The sequence below is a fragment of the Crocuta crocuta genome, unplaced genomic scaffold, assembly GCF_008692635.1.
Source record: "Crocuta crocuta isolate KB4526 unplaced genomic scaffold, BGI_CrCroc_1.0 scaffold231, whole genome shotgun sequence".
In the NCBI taxonomy this organism is placed as follows: Eukaryota; Metazoa; Chordata; class Mammalia; order Carnivora; family Hyaenidae; genus Crocuta; species Crocuta crocuta.
Window position 1 is genome coordinate 3554530 of NW_027528357.1, and position 26151 is coordinate 3580680.

The 26151-nt window shown below is 41.2% G+C and overlaps 2 protein-coding genes across 3 annotated transcripts in view; one reads left to right on the plus strand and one right to left on the minus strand.

Annotated features, from left to right (window-relative positions):
- Positions 1–2701, minus strand: part of ELP2 (elongator acetyltransferase complex subunit 2) — a 43036-nt gene extending 40335 nt beyond the window's left edge. For both annotated transcript variants that reach the window (XM_077753796.1, XM_077753795.1), the window contains exon 1: positions 2456–2701. In XM_077753796.1, coding sequence (XP_077609922.1) covers positions 2456–2593 — 138 coding nt within the window. In that variant the 5' untranslated portion in view covers positions 2594–2701. The remainder of the gene's footprint in view (positions 1–2455) is intronic.
- A 577-nt stretch (positions 2702–3278) lies between these two features.
- Positions 3279–26151, plus strand: SLC39A6 (solute carrier family 39 member 6). Its single transcript, XM_077753797.1, has 10 exons — positions 3279–3430; positions 5468–6202; positions 7622–7805; positions 9213–9382; positions 11198–11416; positions 16522–16627; positions 20688–21065; positions 22250–22330; positions 23606–23796; positions 24954–26151. Exons 2-10 carry the CDS (start codon positions 5477–5479, stop codon positions 25104–25106), a joined length of 2208 nt encoding a protein of 735 aa, XP_077609923.1. The 5' UTR covers positions 3279–3430; positions 5468–5476; the 3' UTR covers positions 25107–26151.

Here is a 26151-nt window from a genome sequence, read left to right on the forward strand (position 1 = left end):
TAATAAATTAATACAAGTCAGGTATCAATGGTTTTGATGCTAACAAAAAGTTCAGGATTACTCCAAACGGAATCGCCTCCCTTAATTCATAAACTAAACCAGAGCTTAAACTATCCGTTCACGCTAACGTGTGCCTGCCGTTTTCACCACTCCACACGCCGGATGTTCTGTGTTCTCAGCACACTGAGCTCTCATGTCTTTATCTGCTAGCTCCTGCTGACCACCTCCGTCCTTCTCTCCTGGGGAGCCTGTCATGACACCCCAGGCTAGACAAGGTAACTCTTCCTTGTGCTCCCACAGGTCTCAGGGCCCACCGCTACCAAGCTTGTACCAATCTGGGGGTTTTATTGACCCAAAACATCCCCTCAAAAGAGAAATTCATGATTAGTGGATTCAAATTCATGGCTCTGTTTACATGCCATGGCTGATCAGGTGTTGGGTCATCAGTCTTAAATAAACAGAGTTACCAGGCCACAACTAAGGTCCTCAGACATTCCGGGGGGAGGGGTACAGTCCCCAGCAGTTGCTCAGACTGCACTTTTAGCAACAACCCTCCACACTTGGGGCTTTCTTTTTTTACTTCATGCACTGCTGAAGATATTAACTCTGCAACTACGGCGCCTTCCTCTTTAGGGCCCCTTTCTCTATTTACTGTCAATGGCACAAGCTTCCTATCTGCTTATATGCCAACTGAAATGCAGATGCAAATATGCAAAAACTAGTATTTTCACACATAAGTTATTTGAGGTTGTAAAACAATTTATAGGATTTCACAGTCTCTGTCACTAGATTAAGAATTCCTTGATGGGCAGGAATTATTACCCATTATCTTTGTGTCATCACCACCCAGTCCAGGGCTAGCACAGAGGGTCTCAAAATTCTGTGGACTATCACACCAAAACTTTACTTTAGCACCTGACATGCCCATATTCCTAGATTTAATTTAGAGCCCAAACAACAATATTTAACAAAACAAAATACTTTTTAGGCCCAATATACTTCTTTTTTGGTAAGTTAAAATCCCCTCACATGGCTACCAGGCTACCACTAAAAGTAAAAATGTGATGGAACACACAAGCACAAATACGTTAAATGGCTGAAGAAAAATAGTGCTCTACAGCCGAGTCAGTCCTTGGCTGACTGTGTCAGTAAAGTTTACCTCGGTTTCCCATGCTTTCTCTTGGGTGGCTCAGTTGGTTAAGGCCAACTCTGGATTTCCAATAAGGTAATGATCTCATGGTTAGTTTGAGCCCTAAGTTGAGCTCTGCACTGACAAGGAGGAGCCTGATTAGGATTCTCTCTCTCCTTCTCTCTGCCCCTCCCCACAGCACATGTGCGCACTTTCTCAAAAATAAACAAAAAAAAGAATGCATGGCAACAACAGGAAACAAACACAGAAGTAGCATGCCAGCTCAAGATACAGAAAAGGAATACAACCATTTGATGTATAAATTTGAATGTGCAAAGATTATGAAAATGGGAGTTTTAATCAAATTAATAAAGCAGTACAATAAGAAGTACATATAACTATCTCCTGCGTTGCATTTTCATTTCTAGAACTTTACTTTTTATACTGAGGCTCCTTTTGAGAAGCGATACTAATTGCGTCCTCCAAAATTAGACACTGGGAATGGAGCCATAACAACTGTGCTAAGACTGCAAAACCTAGTCACTTGGAAAGTTTGGTTATGGGAGGTTCCGGGGCTCAGTCGATTGAGCGCTGGACTACCGATTTCCGGTCAGCTCCAGATCTCACAGTTGGTGGGATAGAACTTGTTTTTGGGCTCCCCGGGCTGACAGCACCGAACCTGCTAGGGATTCTCTCTCTCCTTCTCCCCCTGCGTGCGTTCTCTCTCTCTCTCTCTCAAAATAAACATTTTAAAGAAAAAAAGTCTGGTTAAAGCACCAAGAAAACAATCAACTGACTTGGTGAAGTTCCAAAAATATGTATTTCCTGCCTTATCACTACTGTTTAGGATTCCTAATCCCTTTGACCTTTAACCCACTGGCGCCTTCTTTAAAATATCTATTCCCGAAGTCAAAATACAATATTTCTTTGAAACCCAATACAAATTTATTAAATAAATCTGAAATACAGAAATGAAGTACCACCTGTGATCATGGCCTCCATCCAACCTAAACTGCCCATCTTTTAAAACCCAAACTCATTAACAGTATGGCAGTTCTCACGGAAGGTTTCGGAAAGGAATGTCATTCATTGGCGGGCTGCACGGGACAGGTGGGAGGCTACGAGAAACTAAGAGGCTACCGGCAGTACATGGTGACCCCCGGCTAGCGGCGTGCCAGACGAGTGAGTCTAGCACGCCCAAAGACGACCCCTCGCCCACACGCCCTAGCCGCCGCTCCGCAGGAGTGTCTACAGTCTGGCCGCAACGCACCCAAAGGATTCCGCCCCCGAACAACATGGAAACAGGTGTCCGGCCACTTCTCTTACCTGAGGGTCATAGAGCACCACAGAACAGGATGTGCCGAAGGCCAAAAGTCCCCCGGGCCCGGAGCTCCAGCTCAGGGCTCCCCGCACCCGGTTTGGGCAGCAAAACACGTGAGTTACCTCCAGCACGGGCGCTACCATGTTGCTGGCCGTGCCGCGGCCGAGACCTGGGCGCGCACTTCCGCCCTCGGAGCGGAACTACCCGCGTGGAGGCCTTTCCTGCTGGCGTTATCCACACCGCTTTACAGAGGCGTCCGAGGGCGGGGCGGAGGCGGCCACGCCCACGCCGGGCCCGCCCACTCTCCTGGCGCGAGTGGTCCTCAGTGTCTGGGCGACGGTATCAGCTCGCTTCTACTGGACCGTGGCCCGGCGCACAAGCCTGTGTCGCAGGACGAAGACCCGTGTGGAGTAGCTCAGGACCCTCCGCAAAGACCCGGGGCTCGTGTGCCACGGGAGCGCCAGGAACGTCCCACTGCCCCTCACGGCCAGGCTCCCAGCAGCGAACGGAGGCTGGCTGGGGAACCCGAAGACCGAGTCTCGGACCTCAGGGCGGCGTAGGGCCGGGAAGGGGCTGGACGTAAGGGACCCCAGCTGGTGCAGGCTCCCACAGCCCGCTCCCTCCGCGTCTTCGCATCACCCGCCCCTGCGACCCCCGCGGCGCGGGCGAACAGGCGGACTCGCGGATCCGCCTGACAGGGACGGGGTTCCGGGCCGCACTGCGCATGCCCTGCAGTCATGGCTGGGGGGGGGGGGGGGGGGGGGGGGGGGGGGCGGGGGGGGGGGGGGGGGGGGGGAGCCTTCCTGTCTTGCTCACACTGTAGCNCGAGGGGCAGCCGGGCAGATGAGACCGCCGCTTCTCCGCGCCCTGTAGAGGTTTCCGAGAGAGAAGCACGGACCGGTTCCGAGCCCTCCGGACTGCCCGCGGGAAACTGAACCGGCGCGCGGGGCCGGGCCGTGGGACGGCGAGGCCGCGGAGGGGTGAGTCCTGCAGGTCCGGGAGGGGACAGCGGAGAAGGGAACCTCGCGGTCCGTGGAGGCCGGACTTCCCAGTTTCGGGTGCATAGATGGGTTTCGGAGTCTAGCGGAGGACTTTTCGGAGGAAACGGTCTGCCCTGTTCATCTCATATTCGAGGAAGGCACTGTAGTGTTTAAAAATACAAAAGCCTTTGGAAGCAGTTTTGTGCCCCTTTTCCCCCTTTTCTCCACTCGCCCCCTTTTCCAGGCCATTGTCTTCAGGCTTTCTTTTTTCTTCCACACACGCCGACTTGCAGGGAAGAATTGGCGGCCGGTCCGTGACCGCCGTAAGTAAGCATCCTCCCTGGAGAAAGGCATGGAGCTGCCCTCTGAGCCACCGGTCTGTGCTTGTCCCTACCCACTCTGCTCCTTGACTTTGTCTCCTTTGAATGATTTCTTAATCTTGGTGCTTTGCATATTAACTGAATTCCCGAAAGTTAAGGCCGCGAAGATTCTTCTTTGAGGAGTCTAGCCTTACACACTTCCATTTTCCAGTGCTGCCAGTTTGATAAGCAGCCGTGTGCAACAAACGACGGTTGTGGAGCGCTTCCACATACATTCGTTCTTGTGATTTCAGTCATTTGTCAAGTGTGTATTATTACCAGCTTTTCCTGGCGCAGGAAATCGCTGAAAGTGGTAAAGCTAAGTTACCCCGTCCTTGCTCTCTACCTCTAGAACCGACTCCCCCCCCTTCTTTGGCTGAAGGCAGATGAACTTGCTCACAATCACCATCTATCATTGGTGCTGGACATCTGCTGGATCCTAAGATACCAGTCCATCTGCTTATCTCGACTATACCTTCCCTTGTTTAACTGAGTTCTGCTTTTCAAGGCTCAACCTGATTTTTAATAAAATGCGATTTCTTTTTAAGATTTTTTTTTAAGATTTTAATTTCTGCACGCAATGTGGGACTCAAACCTACAACCCTGAAATCAAGAGCCACCGAACCAGCCAGGTGACCCAAGGCTCAACTTGATTCTTTTCCTTGGAGGTTAGGCCTTTCATTCCAAATACTATTGTGTGAATGAGTGATATAATCCATGATAAAATTTTTACTGTTTTATAGGAACGTAACAATTTTTTATGAAGTTTAATTTACTTAGAGGTGTCATTTTGCAGTCATTCAAGAGAATGAGATCATTATGTACCAAGACCGAAAGGTACCATTTGTTGAGTGGGAAAAAGGATCCCATTTGTGTCCTTAAAGGACACATCTACTTGTTTATGCGTAGAAAATATCCAAGAGAGATACAAGAAACTGGCAAAATGGGTTGCCTTTGAGGAGTGGGATTGGGAGAGAGAAGCCTTAAATTGATTTGTTTACAGTTAAGAAAAGTTACTAATGTGAATTATTCTGAGATTGCCATTTCTTTTTTTTTTTTTTCCCCTGATGTTAAAAAATCGTTCTATGGGGACGCTTGGGTGGCTCAGTTGGTTAAGCGTCTGACTTCGGCTCAGGTCATGATCTCCTAGTTCGTGGTTTCAAGCCCTGCGTTGGGCTCTGCTGACAGCCAGCTCAGAGCCTGGAGCCTGCTTTGGACTCTGTCTCCCTCTCTCTCAGACCCTCCCCTTCTCACTCTGTCTGTCTCTCTCTCAGAATTTAATAAAACATTTTAAAAAAGATTGTTTTATGAAATAATGATTGTAGAGATAATTGGGTTTTGTTTCATTTTGAATCATTGTTCTTACATAATAAATTGTCGGTATGGCTGCAACCACATGAATCTCTCCAGTTTCCGCAATACTTGTTGCTTTCTCAGTGCTAATTATGGTCCCTTAGCACTCAATTGTTCTCCACTTATTTCATGTGTTTTCGCAATGCGAGGGCACGGCCTAGAATTCTTTATGTATTTCCTTTATATATACATATATGTCATGGTATGTAGCATTACACTGATCATACAAAATGATGCTTTGTAAACCTTGATTATTCAATATCAATTTTCAGCATGAAAGTTCTTAACAGTGAAAGCAAAAAAAATTTTTTTCTGTTTTCTCTAGGAAGGTGCAATGGCGAAGAATTTATCTGTAATCTTGATTCTGACCTTCACCCTGTCAGTCACAAATCCCCTCCATGAACTAGAACCAGCAACTGCTTTCCCTCAGACCACTGAGAAAATTATTACAAATTGGGAATCTGGCATTAATGTTGACTTGGCAGTCACCACACGACGACATCATCTACAGCAGCTTTTCCATCGCTATGGAGAAAATAATTCCTTGTCAGTTGAAGGGTTCAGAAAATTGCTTCAGAATATAGGCATAGATAAGATTAAAAAAATCCATATACACCATGACCACGACCATCACTCTGACCATGATCACCATTCTCACCATAATCATGCTGCTTCCAGTAAAAATAATCGGAAAGCTCTTTGCCCAGATCATGAGCCTGAGATTTCCGGTAAAGATCCTAGAAACAGCCAGGGAAAAGGATCTCACCGATCAGAACATGCTAATGGCAGAAGGAGTGCTTCAAACAAAGATGGCTTTACGGCTAGTGAAGTGACCTCCACTGTGTATAACGCTGTCTCTGAGGGAACTCACTCTCTAGAGACAGTAGACACTCCAAAACCCGGAAAACTTTTCCCCAAGGATGTGAGCAGTTCCACCCCACCCAGTATCACAGAAAAAGGCCGGAGGAGCCAGCTGGCCAGTAGGAAAGCAAATGAATCTGTGAGTGAGCCCAGAAAAGGCTTTATGTATTCCAGAAACACAAATGAAAATACTCAGGAGGTAAGATGACTGCTTTACCTTATGCCTGTTTGTTTGTCCCATCGTTGCTATTCTATCTTTAGTTGTAAGGGTTGTAAAGTAAAAATAAAATGATGAATTATTGAAAAGGGGACGTCTACTTTGTTATCCAGCCACTTGGTCCAAAAGGCCTGATCTCTACTGTGTTATAAACATTCCTGATACAAAATTTGGGGGATAGTTTTTTGGTAACAATGGTGCTGGGAGCTAAAACTATTTTCTAATAGAATTGAAAATGGCTGTGGAAAGCAGTTAATTTTGGAATAAGTCTTTAAAGGTGGATTTTGTTTATAAAAAGTAAAAAATAGTTCTAAAAAGCAACAGTTATAAGCCATGTTTTAGGGAAAGGTGTGTTTGAAGGCACAAAAGAAAGCAAGAAGAATAGCGTTACATTCTTGAAATAGGGATCTCTGTGGCTTGTGAAGTCTTAGCTACCCAGAGTCTGGGCAGTGAGGTTCTGAATTCATGTGTTTTTCCTAGACTAGACTTCCAGACTACAGTTTTCCTTGGCTGAGAGAGGTCAAGAACAAAGAATTAGTTGGTACCCATTAATGAGCAAAACTCAAAGAGTACTTCATTCAAATCATCATATGACTGTACCAATTCCAGAATAATCTTAATGGTCATTCCCATAGCAACACCGGTAATAAAGTTTGTTCCGAGTAGTATTGGCCAAGGAACTGTGGGAATTTAAAGTAACTTTACAGAAGATGAGAAACAGGTGCTACTGCCAATTTTGTGTGTTTGTGAGAAGGGGAGTTTAGATTACCTAGAGGGGATTCTCTTCAAACTAAGCTTGTCATCTAATTAAGTTGTTGAAACAGCTGCCTGCTGGTACAGGTTTGTTTTATTAACCAGCCTTGCCTTCCACAAGAGTAATTTACCTAATTTAATATCCTCTTGTTATAGAGCTTTTGCCAAGCAGATAGAACTGAGCCTAGTTTTGCAAGTACAGTCATTGCTGGAAGAGTGACATGTCTTGGACTTGTTTAGGCCAAGTAGGGTAGCGTTAGGACTAAAACAACATATTTCTCAATCTCTAATGAACTCCATCTCAAAAATTAAAGCTCATTTCCTTAATAGGTTTATACAATGAGTTAACAGGCTTATGAATGTCTATTTATCCTGAAGGTTATTCCACTCAGGGCTTTCTAGATGATTTAACTGCTTCTCCCAAACAAGTAGGCAGAGGAGGCAGGACCTCACCATTGTCACACAGTATCTCCAAGGAGCTTGAGGCAAGTTCCAAAGTACTGGAAACAACAGTTGATGCTAATGGGTTGACTTAAAAAAATAAAGGAGTAGCTTCAGTGTGGAAAGGGTGTTGTATCATCAGAGGATTTTTTTGGATTGTCTAATGGGAATGCTTTCTGGTGACTTTCACTGCTTTGTTTCCTGCAGTGTTTCAACGCATCCAAGTTGCTCACGTCTCATGGCATGGGCATCCAGGTTCTGCTGAATGCGACAGAGTTCAACTATCTCTGCCCAGCCATCATCAATCAAATTGACGCTAGGTCGTGTCTAATTCATACAACGAGTGAAAAGAAAGCTGAAATCCCTCCAAAGACCTATTCTTTACAAATAGGTAGGATAGCCTTTCTTATGTAAAGATAATTTCAAGTAGGTATATTTCTGTTGTCCTTTTCCCTGTGTTTACATAAACCCATTCATTTTTCAGTCTTACCTTAATTGTTCTCTGCCCCAGTGGTTAGCCTGGCCTTAAAAACAAAAACTTACTGTAAGTGAGGTCATCCCACAGGGCCATCCAAAATTTGGTCTTTTTATATGTTATCACACTGTTATCAGAAGGTCAGAGTTAATATCTGCTGTTTAGGAGCCTTATGGTATGTTCTTATTAATAAATTAGTAGGGCCGCCTGGGTGGCTCTGTTGGTTAAGCATCCGTCTTCCGCCTAGGTCGTGATCTCACAGTTTGTGGGTTCAAGCCCCATATTTGGGCTCCGTGCTGACAGCTCAGAGCCTGGAGCCTGCTTCGGATTCTGTGTCTCTCTCTCTTCCTGACCCTTCCCCATTTGCACTCTGTCTCTCTTGCTCAAAAGTAAATAAACGTTAAAAAAATAAAAATAAATTAGTAAACTAGAATAAGCTCTACTGTAGACCTGCATTGCTCAGAAAGTGTGGTGAAAAAATAATTGCTTTGTTCATTGAAGAAATTATTGAATCCCCAGTTTCCTCCTCTTTCTTTGTTTCTCTTTCTTTCTTTCACTCTTCTCCCTTTTATGATTTAGCTATATGGGAGTCCAAAAGCTCAGTTCCCAAATGATGTAGAAATCATCATTGGTAACAATGTTTTCCCCTCCTTTCACCCACATCTGAAGAACTTTCCACTAGACTTGTGCTCTTTACCAGGAGGGTTCAGATTGTTGATTTGAGCCAGCAGCAGGTTTCTTGGTTATTGCACTATTACCACAGCCCTCTTCCACTGAGTTTGTATTTCTTTAGCTTAAGAAATGCAACTTGGGGGTGTAGGGGGGTGGCACCTGGGTAGCTCAGTCAGTTGAGTGTCTGCCTTCAGCCATGATCTCATGGTTCATGAGTTTGACCCCCCATACCAGACTCTCTGCTGTCAGTGCAGAGCCTGCTTTGGATCCTCTGTCTGCCTCTGTCTCTGTCCCTGCCTCTGTCTCTCAAAAATAAATAAATGAACTTAAAAAAAAAAAAAAAGAAATGCAGCCTGGGGGCACCTGGGGGCTTAGTCGGTTAAGCATCCAACTCAATTTTGGTTTATGTCATGATCTCACAGTTTGTCGTATCTATCCCCACATCACAATAGGCTCTGCACTGACAGCATGGAGCCTAATTGGAAATCTCTCTCTCCCTCTCCCCTCCCCTCCTCCCCTCTCTCCCCTTTCCCCTCCCCCCCAACCCCCTGTCCCCACATGTGCTTGGGCACTCTCTCAAAATAAATAACTTAAAAAACTCTTAATGTTTAACAATTGCATAATTTCCCTTTACTGTGTTTTATTTGGCAGCCTGGGTTGGTGGCTTTATAGCCATTTCCATCATCAGTTTCCTCTCCTTGCTGGGAGTTATCTTAGTGCCTCTCATGAATCGGGTATTTTTCAAGTTTCTCCTGAGTTTCCTTGTGGCACTGGCCGTTGGGACATTGAGTGGTGATGCTTTTTTACACCTCCTTCCACATGTAAGTGCAGTCATTTGTCCTCTTTATTTTATTATTCAACATTGAAAAAAATTCATATGTATTTGGTTTGTACTAGAATTCTTTACGTTGATATACATAAGAGGTTAGAAATTTGGTTTAGAAGAGTTGATTTTATTTTTTAATTTTTTTAAATGTGTATTTAGTTTTGAGAGACAGAAAGAAACAGACCATGAGCAGGGGAGGGGCAGAGAGAGGGAGACACAGAATCCAAAGCAGGGTCCAGGCTCTGAGCTGTCAGCACAGAGCCCAACGCAGGGCTCGAACCTGCAAGCTGTGAGATGACCTGAGCCAAAGTCGGACGCTTAACCGACTGAGCCACCCAGGTGCCTCTAGAAGAGTTGATTTTAAAATATCTTTGGTGGGGTGACTGGCTGGCTTAGAAGAGCATGCAACTCTTGATATCAGGGTCATGAGTTCAAGCCCCATTTTGGGTGTAGAAACTACTTAAATAAAACTTTAAAAAAAAATTTTTTTTAGGGGTGTCCTGGGTGGCTCAATCGGTTAAGCATCAGACTTAGGCTCAGGTCATGATCTGATGGTTTGTGAGTTCATGTTTGTGAGTTCAAGCCCCACGTCAGGTTCTGTGCTGACAGCTCAGTGTCTAGAGCCTGCTTAGCACTCTGTGTCTGGCTCTCTGTGTGCCCCTATGCAACTCATACTCTGTCCCTCTCAAAAATGAATAAACATTATTAAAAAAAATAAAAGGTTTAAAAAATTTTTTTAACAAAAATTTTTTAAAAATCTGGTAACAAAGCTGCATTTTTGTATTAGATCTGAATATATGTTCATGGTTTGTTTTTTGCTTTTCTCTTAAAGGGACTTCATTAAATAAATTCTAATTTAACTTTTTGGACCCAGTTAATAAGAGGAGACCAGTTCTGCCCAGCTTTATTACTATGACAGATTGCAACATGAATTATCTGCTTACATTAGTGTAATTGCCACAGAAATAAAAACTGATTCTCTGTGTGCTCGAGGAACAAATTTTCCTTGAGAGTTAAATTTATGAGATTCACATTCATTGACATAAGTAAATTCTGAAATTGAGTAAAGTTTAATAGTTCCATTAAATATTTAAAATAATTGAATTTCATCCTTTAAGTTTTCCTTAGAGGTTTACAGGTAAGCGGGAGAAAGAAATCATTCCTGGAGTACTGCATATATTTTGCTGTGATCAGTTCCCCAGCCCCGGAAGGCACTTGTCCTGGAATACTGCTGCATCAGGCAGCTGATGCATAGGGGGCCCTGTGACCCGGCCCCCGTCTTGTGTCGGTTGGTGTGCCCCACGCTCAGTTCCCCACCATGCCATCGTGGTAATTCCCGCTGCGCTCGGCTGCAGACTGCTGGGGCCGTGCACGTGGGTCTCAGATATCTGCCAGGGCCCATGACACACACGGGGCTTCTTGTAAGCACAGCGATGAGCCTAGTGTGGGGTTTTTCAATTTGGAGTGCAGACAGTAAACATTGTCTGTTAAATCTGGAAGTTCCCTGCTGTTTGTGGCCCTGGTAACTTGTCAAACATTGAAAATACCCATTACCTATATGAGAGTTGTTAAGGAAGAGTTCTGTCTTCACACTAAACAAATGCACTCTGTTAAGTGCTTTAGTACATGATACATTAAGCTCTAAATTGCTAGCTGACTGTGGGTCATTTTGATATATTAAACTTCCCTCTGAGCTCTGAAGTATCCCATCCCTAGCCTAATTGTAAATATTTTCATATTTGACCTTATTAGCCAGTTTTTCTGACATGTATGAAACTGACGAATTTATAAAATACTGTCTTTCCTTTAGTCTCATGCAAGTCACCACCATAGTCACAGCCATGAAGAATCAGCAATGGACATGAAGAGAGGACCACTCTTCAGTCATCTGTCATCTCAAAACATAGAAGAAAGTACCTATTTTGATTCCACATGGAAGGGTCTGACAGCTCTGGGTGGCTTGTATTTCATGTTTCTTGTTGAACATGTACTCACATTGATCAAGCAGTTTAAAGATAAGAAGAAAAAGGTAAGAAAAGTACTGTGTACTTACTCTACATCAGACATTTATTTCAGTAGTACTCTAACTAGACTGTTTGCTGAGCTTGCCCAGGGGGTATGATCTTCATTCGAGAGGGGTTCAGTACCCTGAGATAATTTTTGTTCCCAGAGGCATTCATATTATTAATAACCCTGGAGTTCTCTATTTTCAGTGTTCCCTTCCAACTCAGGAGAGGGTAATAAAGGCAAAGAATGAACCTCTGTACAAATGACCAAACAAAGCACAAGCAGGGCCTTAAAGGTCAGAAGCATCATGATTATGGCCTTGATAGTGGCGATGGTTTCACGGTATATACACTGAAATTCATTGATTTATATACAGTTTTCATATTTCATATTTAAATATGTACAGTTTTCATTGTCAGTCATACCTGTCAGTAAAGGTTTGTTTTTTAAAGAAGCATTGTGGATACACTGTTGGTATTTATTGGTAATTAGGACTAACTGCTGGGATTAAATTTACTCACCCAGTAGCTAAATATTCTGTTGTGTTTAAGAGGATTTGTAACTTTCATAGTCTTGTCCTTTGCAAATTGCCACCAGAAAATAGTATGAAGCCAAACAGTAGGCTCCTTACCTCTGGTAAAAACAGCCCCCATGAGTCACCTCTGGTTCTCTGCCACCTCTTGTCTGATGTGACCAGGCAAGCCAGTCAAAAAGACTGTCCTAATGGGAACTCTTAAAAATGACATGTACGCATCTTAGATGTTTTAATTTAATTTAAAACATTCATACATTCATATTCTGGTCATGTGATGTTGACCAAGATTTTCTTTGAGTTGAAGTTCTGTATGATCATTGTTTTTCTATAGCCATGCAACTTCATCCACAATCTCCAATTTCGGTTTCTCCAGTTGAGCAAGAGGTTATACATTTGTAAAGCTCTTTGAGAGTAGAGTCTAGGTTTTGTAAGTTTTTAAAATTTTATGCAGTTGTTGCTTTATATAACTTGATAGTCTTTTTTGTTTTTTTAGCAACTTGCTTTTGAATCTTTCAAAAGCATTCAACTTAAGTTTTCATAGATATACCTACTCTCACCATCATTTCACAATTTGAGCTGTGTGTAATTAAATTGTGCAATTACAATAACAAGCATAACTGGCACGAAGAGGTTTGAAAACAGACATAGTTGATCTTGCTGAACACCGAGTTCCCTGTGGGAAACAAGTGCACATATGAACAGGAGCATGCCTCCTTCATCCTGTGAATATTTGACCCAATAGATAAGACAGCCACTAAATTCTCAAGTTACAAATTTTGAACCTTCTCCTTGCTGGACCTAAATTTAGTGGAAAGAAGGGAAATAAGAATAACTTGTTCATTCTTAATGCAGGAGTCATCTTCCATGTTCCTACAATGCCAGGCGCTTCCCTGTGACTAATTTGAGGATACATCCTACTTGTTTACATTCTCTGGAATTCTTTCCTTAAAAAAACAAATGTTTTTGTTTTCAGTTTTCTTTTGATGGGGGTGGGATTTGGAGGTCTATTTGTATTGTTGTCTCTCTAGTTCAAATGCCATCATTTATTTAACATTCTACTTTCAGTTTAGTTTTCAAATTTTGCCTAAAGATACCTTTTCTTTAATCTGGTATTCTTTAACGGGAGACTCTTAAGAAGTAGGTTCTCTCATTTAATAGAGAACAATTATCTTCAAACTCTAAGTTATAACTCAGTGAGTTGTGAAATCAGTTTTCTGTCATCACCAATGTTTTAAAATTATTTGTATGTTTCCTCATCTTAGAAAATACAAGTAGGGAGTGTCAGAAAGGAGAGAGAGAATCCCAAGCAGGCTCTGCACCATGAGAGCAGAGCCGGATGTGGGGCTCAAACCCACAAACCATAAGATCATGACCTGAGCCAAGATCAAGAGTTGGACACTTAGCTGAGTCACCTAGGTGCCCCACGACCAACATTTTTAAATGCAGCAATAATATTATGATATATTATGTCTTTTACTATATATATATTACATTGGCTTATAGTCAAAAAAGTTTGGTGATATCTTTTCTAAGATCGTTTCCACTGGAATATAAGCTCTTAAGAGCCAAGACCTCTGCCACGTCTCCAATGCCTAGAACAGTATCTGGCACATAATAAGTAGTTAACAAATATTTGTTGAATGTATAAGAAACATTAAATGGCAAATAAACATAATTTCTAGACAGATTTCCTGTAAGAGTTTTGCAAATGTTACATGTTCTCTATTTTTTTAGAATGTATCAAGTTTTGGGGCGCCTGGGTGGCTTAGTCGGTTAAGCGTCCGACTTTCGCTTAGGTCATGATCTCACGGTTCGTGGGTTCGAGCCCCGCGTTGGGCTCTGTGCTGACTGCCAGCTCAGAGCCTGGAGCCTGTTTCAGTCTGTGACTCCCTCTCTCTCTGACCCTCCCCTGCTCACGCTCTCTCTCTCTCTAGAAATAAATAAATAAAACCTTAAAAAAAAAAAAAAAAAAGAATGTATCAAGTTTATCTTTTGTCAAGGGCATCCAAATCTTAGCGTTACTTGTTTACCAGCTTTAAATTATATTTGTTTTCTAAAAAAATAAAAACAAAAACTTCATTATATGGTGAGTGTTGAGAGCTTCTTCAACCTCATAATAGGACGTTTTATCTAGCATTTTCCTTAAGACATCAATTCTGTACTCTGGGTGATTCCACATATCATACATACCATGTATGTCAATCTGAAATCTCTATATGCAAACTAGGGTTACATCTCATACTTGCCTTTATAAGTTTGGCCTCAAAACCTTTTTTCTACCAGTGAAGGTTATTGCTCACGCTAGGAACCTGAAAGTCATCTATAAAATCACTCTTATTCTCATATCCAGCCTAGTTTTATTAAATAGATCCAGAGTCTTTTCAGTTTCTATCCCTCTTCTATGGTATCGTTCTAGACTAAGCCATGCTTACCTTCTACCTAGGTGTCAGCAGTCACTTCCTAACTGGCCTGTCTACATTATTTTGTTTTCTTCTCCCAGTCCAGAGCAGAAGAAGCAAATTGATTTGTTTAAATGGAAATCTGGTGAATTTGTACACCACCACTTAAAATCCTTCCAGTGACTTTTTGATACTTTCACACAGAGTCCACACTTTTAACTTGATTTCCATTGTCTACATCTCTTTCTGCTACCCAGCCTCCTCTTTAGCCCCATCTCTGACCTACAAAGCCCCAACCACCTTGCACTGCTTTCATTTCTGGGGTGGGGTTGGCGCCTTCCTGTTTTAGGGCCCTCCACCTGCTGTTTTCTCTGCCTGGAATGCATCCACCTCTGCAGCTCCACAACCACCCCACCCCCCACAAACTCCTGCTTATCTTTAGGTCTTGGTATAAGTATCACTTTCTCAAGGAAGCCTGGCACTTAGTTGAGTTTTGTTACACACTCTCATAGCACTATGTGTTTTTCCTTTGTAAAACATATGGAAAATAGCAATGGAAAAATTGTTTATTCATTGTATCTGTACAGCCTCCCCGCCGTGGGTGATAAGCTCCATGAAAACGGAGACCATGTATATCTTGTTTTATGCTGTATTGCCAGCACTTAGCATAGGGAACATTATAGGTCCAAATACTTACAGAAGGAGAGAATTGGTTAAACTGTAGGTTCTAGGGTGAGTCATTGCCCAATAAGAAATCATTAACTGAAGTAATATAAAATATGCTAAATTCATTTCTTGTCACAAATATTGAAGTACTCTCTCTGTTTAAGGCTTTAAGCTAGGAATAAATATGAAGATATGTCTGTGGGGACTCCTGGGTAACTAAGTCGAAGCATCTGACTTTTGATTTTGGCTCAGGTCATGATCTCAGTTGTTCATGAGATTGAACCCCGTGTCCACCTCTGTGCTGACAGGGCAGAGCCTGCTTGGATTCTCTCTCTCTCTCTCTCTCTCTCTCAAAATAAATAATCATTTAAAAAAAAAAGATGAGGGGTGCCTGGGTGGCTCAGTTGGTTAAGCGTCCGACTTCAGCTCATGACGCATCAGGCTCTGTGCTGAAAGCTCGGAGCCTGGAGCCTCAGATTCTGTGTCTTCCCCTCTCCCCATCTCAAAAATAAAAAATACATTAAAAAAAAAAGATGTGTCTGTGTGCTTGCCTTTAAAAATGTATACTCTAAGAATGTACAGCTGTTTGATATTCTGCCATTTTAGAAATCTGAGGTCCAGTAGTGATTAAGTCATATTCAAAAGTACTGCACATAAGGAATCTATTATTTGTGTGACAGTTTTCATCATTTTGAATATTCTACACAAGTAAATCATACACAGGCACCATTGTTCAAATGGTGACCTTTATGCTTGAGCTCAGAGGTGAGGATATTATCTCAAGCGTGGTACTGAGGTGGTTAAAAAAAACATAGTGATTGGGGCACCTGGGTGGCTTAGTTGGTTAAGCGTCCGACTTTCGCTTAGGTCATGATCTCACGGTTNGAAAAAAAATTTTTTAAAGAAAAAAAAAGAGAGCTTGTTAATGGTGTTTTATTACAGCAAAGTATTTTAGTTTTAATAGCAAACAATAAGTGTCACAGTATAGTTTTGGTTTGTAAAAAGTATGGGAAGTATGGGGTTTCAGTGTCCAAAAGAGGAATGGAGAGAGTACCAAGCAGTTGGTTAGCAGATCGCTAAATGCTGGAGAAAATGTCTCTAGTTGTTTCTAAATTGATAACCTGAGGCAGAGTTCAATTTTAACGTGTGTATGAATCATCTGGACATCTAGTTAAAATCGCTGTGCTGATTCATTAGGTCTTGGGTGTGGCCCAAGATTGTTCATTTCTAACAGATTCCCAGAGCACGCTTAAAGTACATGACCTGGGGGACATTGAGAAAGAGGACTATGTGATTTTCCAACATTTCATATTATTGGAGCCTTGATGCTCCACCTTTCTGAGCAGTTATTATGTCTAAAACACACTACTAGTTGCTGTATAAGTTAACTATAGCCCCTGCCTGCTTTTGGGTGACTTTCATACCAATAAAGTTCTTTTTCTGAACCTTTCGCGTAACTGTTTGTTTACAGTTGTACACATAAGCAAGTCAACTGTTTTAAAGTATTGCTTTCCCTTGCCATTTTAGAATCAGAAAAAACCTGAAAATGATGATGATGTGGAGATTAAGAAACAGCTGTCCAAGTATGAATCTCAACTTTCAACGAATGAGGAGAAAGTAGATGCAGATGATCGTAAGTCTTAACAAATCTGAGGGCTGGAGGTGGTCGATTGCTCCATGATTTGCAGGCAGCTTGGACTATCTGGACGAAAGGGGACTATGTTCCTTTTTAAATGTTTTCTTTTTTACTTTTGAAATACCTTCTACCTTTTCTTTTTAATTGTAAGTTTATATTATATTTATTTTTACAGAGGTAAATTCAGACATACAGAGAAGTTTCAAGAATAAATACAAAGAATTTCTGTATCTCTTTCATATATTCCCCAGTTATTTTACCTACATTTATCATTCTATTTCTGAGCACATATACACAAATTTTTTGCTAAACCATTTGAAAGTGAGTTACAGATGAGATGCCTGTTTATCCCCAAATGCTCAGTATCTGTTTTTTAAGAAAAAAGGACGTTGTCTCATATAACCACAGTTCAGTTACTGAAATCAGGAAATTAATGCTGATACTATGCCATTATCTAGTCTCTGTAGATATCACTTGGGTTTTTCCAGTTGTCTTAATGATTCCTTTATGTTCTCCCTCCACCAAAAGAAAAAATTGGTCCAGAGTATAATTCAGAATCAAACATTGCATCTAGTTGCACCCCACTTGGGGTTTCTCTCTCTCTCTCTCTTTTTTTTTTTATGATTAGATTGATTATTTTGAGCAGAAATCCCACAATGTGATATTGTATCCTTTTCAGTGACGTGATATGCCACCTAATATGCTCCACTGTAAAGTTACTATTTTTCCTAACTTGACTGTTAGCTTGTCATTTCTTGTTGGAAAGATTGAGTTAAGAGTAAGTTTTTAAGCCAGACTCCTTGCCGTGACCTTCATGGTCTGACCTTGCTGTCAACTCTCATTGTTCATTGTGTCCAGTTTCACTGGCCGCCTTTTCATTCTGTGAGCACACCAGGTTTATCTCAGAGCCTTGCATCCACTGTTTCTGCTTGGAAGCCTCCTTTCAGATCTTCACACAAATTCCTGCTCCTATCATTTGGGGTCAGAGGCCTTCCTTCAAAAGTCTCCCAGTCACTGTCCTTCACATTTTTTGTCCTTCATGTTTTTGTCCTTCACTTTTCTGGGTTTTTTGCATGCTTTCTGGTGCCTTAAATGACCTTATTTATACATGTGTTTTCCTTATCAAATATGGCTGTCACCCCACAAGAACAGAACTTCCTTGAAGTTAGGGACTTTGTCATACTCCATCCCCAGTGCCCAGCAGAGTACCTGGCCAGGGTAGGTGCTCACTACATAGCTGCCAACTGACAAGGGAGAGAAAACTACTTTTTTGCTACTGTCTGCTTATAAGGTTTCCTGCCCACCCTTTGTTTTTTCACATGGTTTTTTCTCTAAAGAGTAACTGAAATGTTCTTGCTCTTTTTCTTAAGTCGCTTCTCTCTTCAACCTTTTAATGGAGTCCAGTGAAATATATAGCGTTGAGTGGAAATAGCTGCCCTACAGTTGGACCACAATGTCAGGAATGTTCCCAAGAAAAGTGTTTATCAGTGGACAGGACAAAGGGAAAAAAACAAAACTTTATTGTTGCAATTTACTTCTCTTCGCACAAGTAGATAGTAAATGGTCCTTGGTGATCATTGTATTTCGAATCGAGTACTTGTTTTTCCTTGAACTTTGCCCTCAAAACAGAAGAAATTGGATGATAGGATTAAAAGTATGTGGTGCTTTTATAAACAGGAAAACAGTCATCTTTCAAAAATGTAAGAAGGCAGATATTGCACTGTATGGTAACTAACTGGAATTTAAATGAAAGCTTGAAAAAGAAAAAACAAATGTAAGGAGGCAGAAGAAATCAAGGGAGACTCTGGGCAGTTGTTATTGAAGGCTGAAGTTTAAAATTCATTCTTAATCTATGTGGCCATTTAATTTCTTAAAATTCATTGACATCTGTTATTGTCTATCTTGCTTTCTTAATTTACATCCAAGTTAGTTAGCATATAATACAATTCTATGTTTTGCTTCCCTTCCCTTATGTTCATCTGTTTTGTGCCTTAAATTCCACATCTGAGTGAAGTCATACAGTATTTGTCTTTTTCTGAATGGCTAATTTCACTTAGCATAATACCCTCCAGTTCCATCCACATAGTTGCAAATGGCAACTATGAAAAGATTTCATTCTTTTTGATTGCCAAGAAATATTCCATATATTTTATAATATGTGTATACGCGCGCGCGCGCACACACACACACACACACACACACACACACTGCATCTTTATCCATTCATCTGTCAATGGATATTTGGGCTCTTTCCATACTTTGGGTCTTGTTGATAGTGCTGCTATAAACATTGGGGTGCATGTGCCCCCTTTGAAACAGCTTCCTGTATCCCTTGGATAAATACCTAGTAGTGCAATTGCTGGGTCATAAGGTAGTTCCACTTTTAATTTTTTGAGGAACCTGGCTATTCCAGTTTGCATTCCCACTAGCAGTACAAAAGGGTTCCTCTTTCTCTGCATCCTCACCAACATCTGTCATTGCCCGAGTTGTTAATATTAGCCATTCTGACTGGTGTGAGGTGGTATCTCATTGTGGTCCCTGATGATGAGTGATGTTGAGCATCTTTTCATGTGTCAGCCATCTGTATATCTTTTTTCTAAAAGTATCTATTCATGTCTTTTGCCCATTTCTTCACTGGATTATATGCTTTTTGGGTGTTGAGTTTGGTAAGTTCTTAGTCTTTTATCCATTTTGAGGTTTTTTTTTGTGTATGATGTAAGAAAGTGGTGCAGGTTCATTCTTCTGCATGTCGCTATAAAGCCTGTTGATGTTTTTCATCAACAGCACTCTGTGTAGTACTTGCCATGCTCTAAGATCTTTTTTGACTTTGTCAGTGGGACTGTTTGAAATGTGATGAATGAAACAGTGTTAATGAAACAGCACATTAGCAAAGCTTTCTGACTCTGTCCCAATGTCCTTTGTGTTTGTACCTAGGGCCTGAAGGCTATTTACGAGCAGACTCACAGGAGCCCTCCCACTTTGATTCTCAACAACCAGCAATCTTGGAAGAAGAAGAGGTCATGATAGCTCATGCTCATCCTCAAGAAGTCTATAATGAATACGTACCCCGAGGGTGCAAGAATAAATGCCATTCACATTTCCATGATACGCTTGGCCAGTCAGACGATCTCATTCACCACCATCATGACTACCATCATATTCTCCACCACCACCACCACCAAAACCACCACCCCCACAGCCACAGTCAGCGTTACTCTCGGGAGGAGCTGAAAGATGCTGGCATTGCCACATTGGCCTGGATGGTGATAATGGGCGACGGCCTGCACAATTTCAGCGANGCACACACACACACACACACACACACACACACTGCATCTTTATCCATTCATCTGTCAATGGATATTTGGGCTCTTTCCATACTTTGGGTCTTGTTGATAGTGCTGCTATAAACATTGGGGTGCATGTGCCCCCTTTGAAACAGCTTCCTGTATCCCTTGGATAAATACCTAGTAGTGCAATTGCTGGGTCATAAGGTAGTTCCACTTTTAATTTTTTGAGGAACCTGGCTATTCCAGTTTGCATTCCCACTAGCAGTACAAAAGGGTTCCTCTTTCTCTGCATCCTCACCAACATCTGTCATTGCCCGAGTTGTTAATATTAGCCATTCTGACTGGTGTGAGGTGGTATCTCATTGTGGTCCCTGATGATGAGTGATGTTGAGCATCTTTTCATGTGTCAGCCATCTGTATATCTTTTTTCGAAAAGTATCTATTCATGTCTTTTGCCCATTTCTTCACTGGATTATATGCTTTTTGGGTGTTGAGTTTGGTAAGTTCTTAGTCTTTTATCCATTTTGAGGTTTTTTTTTGTGTATGATGTAAGAAAGTGGTGCAGGTTCATTCTTCTGCATGTCGCTATAAAGCCTGTTGATGTTTTTCATCAACAGCACTCTGTGTAGTACTTGCCATGCTCTAAGATCTTTTTTGACTTTGTCAGTGGGACTGTTTGAAATGTGATGAATGAAACAGTGTTAATGAAACAGCACATTAGCAAAGCTTTCTGACTCTGTCCCAATGTCCTTTGTGTTTGTACCTAGGGCCTGAAGGCTATTTACGAGCAGACTCACAGGAGCCCTCCCACTTTGATTCTCAACAACCAGCAATCTTGGAAGAAGAAGAGGTCATGATAGCTCATGCTCATCCTCAAGAAGTCTATAATGAATACGTACCCCGAGGGTGCAAGAATAAATGCCATTCACATTTCCATGATACGCTTGGCCAGTCAGACGATCTCATTCACCACCATCATGACTACCATCATATTCTCCACCACCACCACCACCAAAACCACCACCCCCACAGCCACAGTCAGCGTTACTCTCGGGAGGAGCTGAAAGATGCTGGCATTGCCACATTGGCCTGGATGGTGATAATGGGCGACGGCCTGCACAATTTCAGCGACGGCCTCGCAATTGGTACGCATCTGTACATTTACTTGTTACTGGTTGACTCCGGAAACATCACATTAAATACCAGTCCAATTTTAACAAAGAATAGGTTGATTTTGATACTGCTGTCAACTTCTAAAATTATCAAAATGTTATTTCTTCTGTAGCTACTTTGACAATGAAGTTCCAATAAATGTTCAGTAAGGTTAAGTGCTACAGACTGCCTAGCCCATTACCTAACTTATAACTATCAAAAGTTATTTTAATTTGCAGTCTTAAGATCAAGGTCTAACGTGTACAGAGCATGTGTTTTTGTTTTTGTTTTACGTTTAAGTTCCCTTATCTATACAATAAACCGTATTAAGGGAAGAGAATCTTCATCATCTTTTATACCAAAATCATCATGGCATATCATAAATTCAGTTACCAATCTTTATCCAAAAAACTAGAGTTTTTGCTATTAAATTGTTATGTCACAATTAGAGATACTAGAATACTTACGAATTTTAGTAACTTGATGCTGGAAGGAGTGATGGAAACAAGTACGCGTTAGGCATCTGGGGCCTGGCAGTGCAAACCGCATGACCCAGGAAGCAGTGCGGTTCTGTAGCCAGGCAGAGATGAGCCCTGGCCTTTGCCCCCTGGAAGCCTGGTGCTCTTCCTCCTATATGTCCTGTGCACGCAGCAAAGAAGGACGTGCAGGTGCTCAGTCACACTTTATAAGCAGTCAGTTACATGTAGTGTTAGCTTTTAAAATGGTGGGAGCTCTTTGTGTTAGATTGTCCTTGGTAGACAAAAAAGGATGAATGTAAACAAGTCTAATTCCATAGTGAATTCTTCTGAGACCAGTGAAACATATCTGTACTCTTGACTGCTGTGTTTTCTTTTAAACCTTTTAAATCAGTTTATTTCTTACATAAATGTTTTATGTGGTTGCAGTTACTTCTCAGGTCTGTGAGAAGATCCTGTAATCACTGTGAGGCATAGTGGAACTTTCCCTTCTCTAGCGTACCTGCTTATGTTCCCCTGGGAAACTTACACCTAATTGAATGTAGTCTAACATTACTTGTAAAGGAGACATGGAGTGCAGCTGAGAAAGTTCTGTTTATTCACAACCAGAATATAGTTCAGATCTTTTACCTCATTCTGTAAGCTGGTAATTAAAAAAAAAAAAAAATAATGTGGCCAAACTTTCTCTGATTTTTACCCAGGGGCTGCTTTTACTGAAGGTTTATCGAGTGGCTTAAGCACATCTGTTGCTGTGTTTTGTCACGAGTTGCCTCATGAATTAGGTAAGAGAACCACATCAATGGCATTTTCCAGCAGGGTAAAGCATCCTCGTGTCGCTAGCTTTTGCTGTTGAGTGTTTCGGCAAGCTTCCTTCTAACTTTGATGCCTTCTTAGAAGTCCGCTGACCTGGCTAGCTTTCTCCTCTTACTGAGTACTAGTTTGTTTCCAGCCAAAACTCTGGCCCTACAAGTATAATTACACACTTGTCCATTTGGGGTTGCCGGAGAGAAACCTGGGCCTCCTCTCATGTCCCCTTTCCCTACCAGCATACTGGTGACATCAGTGATCATTATCTTCATACCTACAATATGAATAAGACCACAGGAATCAAAACAGTCATCTTCTGTTCACAGAGATAAGTTGCCAAAGAGACTCGTTGGAGCTGAAGAAAAAGGAAGTTGATGACTTTTGTTTTGAATATTTTTCTATTCTGTCACCAGGACTTAAAACCTTCCCACAGTTGTTCTGGATCCCGGTTCATGTGCTTGTTTTTCTTTTTATAGACACGTATTTGCACACACCTGTGATGCCATTTTCACTTTCGTTCCTTGGCATGCGTTCTGCCATTCACAAGGCCTCCCATCTGCCTACTCAGTGCTTGTAATCCTCAGCATCTGGTTTATGTTCCACATTCTAGATCCTTCATGCTTTTTGAAGCCTCTCTCAGCTATTCCTATCTTAATTTGTTTTTTTCTCCTTTTATAATGATAACATTAGACACTTTAGCTCTTAATTATAAGTTGCCTTTATCATATGCTCATCATTTCATGTGTGTTATCCACCCTCCTCTTCTTGGTGGCCAGTAACAAGCTTATTGAAGACAGTGCAAGAGCACAGATAGTAGGCTCATGGTATTTATCATTCATCAATGAAGTGAAAGCCATAACAAAAACAGGAAAAAATAATTTAGGGGGCCTGGGTGGCTCAGTCGGTTAAGCATCCAACTCTTAATTTCAGCTCAGGTCACGATCTCATAGTTTGTGAGTTTGAGCCCAGCATTGGGCTCTGTGCCGACAGTGTGGAGCCTGCTTGGGATTCTCTCTCCTTCCCTCTCTGCTCGCTCACTCACTCTCTCTCGCTCTCTAAATAAATATTCATTTATAGAGCTGTTAGGATGATTTATACTAACACTGTTACCCCTGGGTAATTCTTCAGTTTGCTGCTTTTTCTTTTCCCCTCAAAAAAAATTAGAGAATTTCATAAATTGGGAAGTTTCTTGGGTTTGTGTCTTAAAAGTCACTTTTCATTACTTAGTCCCTTTTTGTTTTCTATTAAAGGTGACTTTGCTGTTTTACTCAAGGCTGGCATGACTGTTAAGCAGGCTGTTCTTTATAATGCTTTGTCAGCCATGCTGGCGTATCTTGGAATGGCAACGGGAATCTTCATTGGTCATTATGCCGAAAATGTTTCTATGTGGATATTTGCACTTACTGCTGGCTTATTCATGTATGTGGCTCTGGTTGATATGGTAAGTTTTTAAGAAGTTTAATGACAGTGTTGATGAATGATAAAATAGAGAAAGTGTTCAGTGAAACTTCATTTTTATAAAGGCTTTAGATCAGGGGGTGTCTGGGTGGCTCAGTCAGTAGAGCATGTGACTCGATCTCAGGGTTGTGAGTTCAAGCCTCACATTGGGCATAGAGCTTACTTTTAAAATAAATAAATAAAATTAATAGAAATGCTTTAGATTAAATGCAGTAGTGGTAAGGGAGTCTATATTTTAGTAGGTAACATAGAAAATGCAGGCTTTTTAGAGTTTATCTTTTCGGATTGTTGCTCATAAACACATTCATCCTGCCTAATATGTATGAGAATACACAGAAATATCTACCCCTTTCTGATGTGTCTTCTTGAAAGTAGAATCTCAGTAATCAGGTATTGAGCCATGCATAGATTTGTAGGAAACCCAGCCTGTGCCACATTTTGTTGGCATATACCTCAGAATGCTCATGAGTTCCTTATTAATGGACAAAGGAGTTACCTTTTTTTTTTTGTCACCAAAATCCACATAACAATCCCAATTAATCTGATTGCTGAACTTTTAGATAATGTAAAATTCCCAGATCTCTGAACTTAGGTAAGCTACATGTCATGTACAGTTTAGCTACACACAGTAACTGAGGCAGAGTAATCAGTATAGTTCTTCATTTTAATAGTGGAGCAAACTGGACTGATACAGATTGTGGCTTGTTGAGCTTACTGTGAATAATCATTATTAATTAAACTGCTGGGAGGGGCGCCTGAGTGGCTCAGTTGGTAAAGCATCTGACTCCTTGATTTCAGGTCAAATCATGATCTCATGGTTCATGGGATCAAGCCCTACATTGGGTTCTGTGTGATAGTGCGAGGCTTCCTTGGTATTCTCTCTCTCCCTCTCTCTCCCTTCCCTGCTCACGTACGCACGCGGTCTCTCTCTCAAATAAACTTTGAAAAAGATAAACTGCTGAGGAATGCTATGTGGCATTGTTAGCTAGAGTCAACACATCCTGTTTTAAGGAGTTTCAGGAGTCAACTCAGTATATATCCAGCTACATCTACAGCTAATATTACTGCCCTATAAGTCATATAAAAACAACTCTGTGGTTCTGAAAACTTAAACGTTGCTCTTTTTTTCCCCCCTTTAAGGTACCTGAGATGCTGCATAATGATGCTAGTGACCATGGATGTAGCCGCTGGGGATATTTCTTTTTACAGAATGCTGGGATACTTTTGGGTTTTGGAATTATGTTGCTTATTTCCATATTTGAACATAAAATTGTGTTTCGTATAAATTTCTAATTAGGGCATAAATGCTAGAGTAGCTTAAAAAATATTGCTGTCTAGTTTGAATAGGTCATAGGGAGATGAGAGTTCATATGCTGTGATATGCAGACTTTAAGGTTAGTGGATTTTGTGATTTTTTTTTTTAATTGACTATTTCCATTTGTTGTGCTTATAAGGTCAACTTTGGTGGTAACATAAAGGTACGTTTTAATATTTAAGTTATTCTATTTTGGGAATATGAGCTATATGTGCAATTTACCAGTTTTACCAGTTTATTGTATAAACAAGAGATTTGGCATGATGTATTCTATATATTTCAGGAGAAATGTCTTGAACCCTTTTTCTAGAACTAATTTAACACAGTAAGCCCCGTGCTAAGGGTTAGGCCTTTGAAGAACTGGTGTTGAGAGCAAGGACACACGCAAAGCCTAAGATACCAATAAAGCTTGTACTGAATTTAAGCTAAGGAATAAAGAGAAGAATATAAAAATAAGGAAGGAATGGATTTCTTACCCATAAAAGTCATAAAACTGGTTATAAAAGAGAAGGAAATCTTTGAATTAAAAAAAGCAGTATTAGAATAAAATACACATTCATAAACATTTTTGTCAGACTAAAATAAACCACAGTGAGCACTTTTTACTAATTTAGCTGTACATTTAACTTTGTATAATAGAGAAGTCTAAGTATATTTAATGAACTCATGCATATATAGCTTAACCAAGAAATTGGAATCTTAAAATATTTGTAGGAGATATGCTGGATGAGTATGAGGAAGTTCATGTGTGGCCAGAAAACTTGGCCATCGACTGTTCTGGTTATCTGGTTTGCCAAATGTCAGCATATTAAAACTTGGAGATTGGGAAGGACATGAAAACCATTCTGAGTATAATTTGACTGCGTGGATTCAGAAAGTACTTTGGTATCTTTCAGTGCTTCAGTGTTGTCATTTTGAGCAATTATCATGTTTATATGTAGTACTTTAGACCTACTAGGGCTGTCTGTGGCATTCTCTAGATGTTGCTTTTCTACAAAATAAATTCCCCATGTCAGCTTGGTA

Coding starts and splice junctions, on each gene's coding strand:
- SLC39A6 (XM_077753797.1), top strand. CDS start 5,477: ATGGCGAAGAATTTATCTGTAATCTTGATTCTGACCTTCACCCTGTCA. Junction 6,203..7,621: donor CAAATGAAAATACTCAGGAG/GTAAGATGACTG, acceptor TGTTTCCTGCAG/TGTTTCAACGCATCCAAGTT. Junction 23,797..24,953: donor ATGTGGCTCTGGTTGATATG/GTAAGTTTTTAA, acceptor CCCCCCTTTAAG/GTACCTGAGATGCTGCATAA.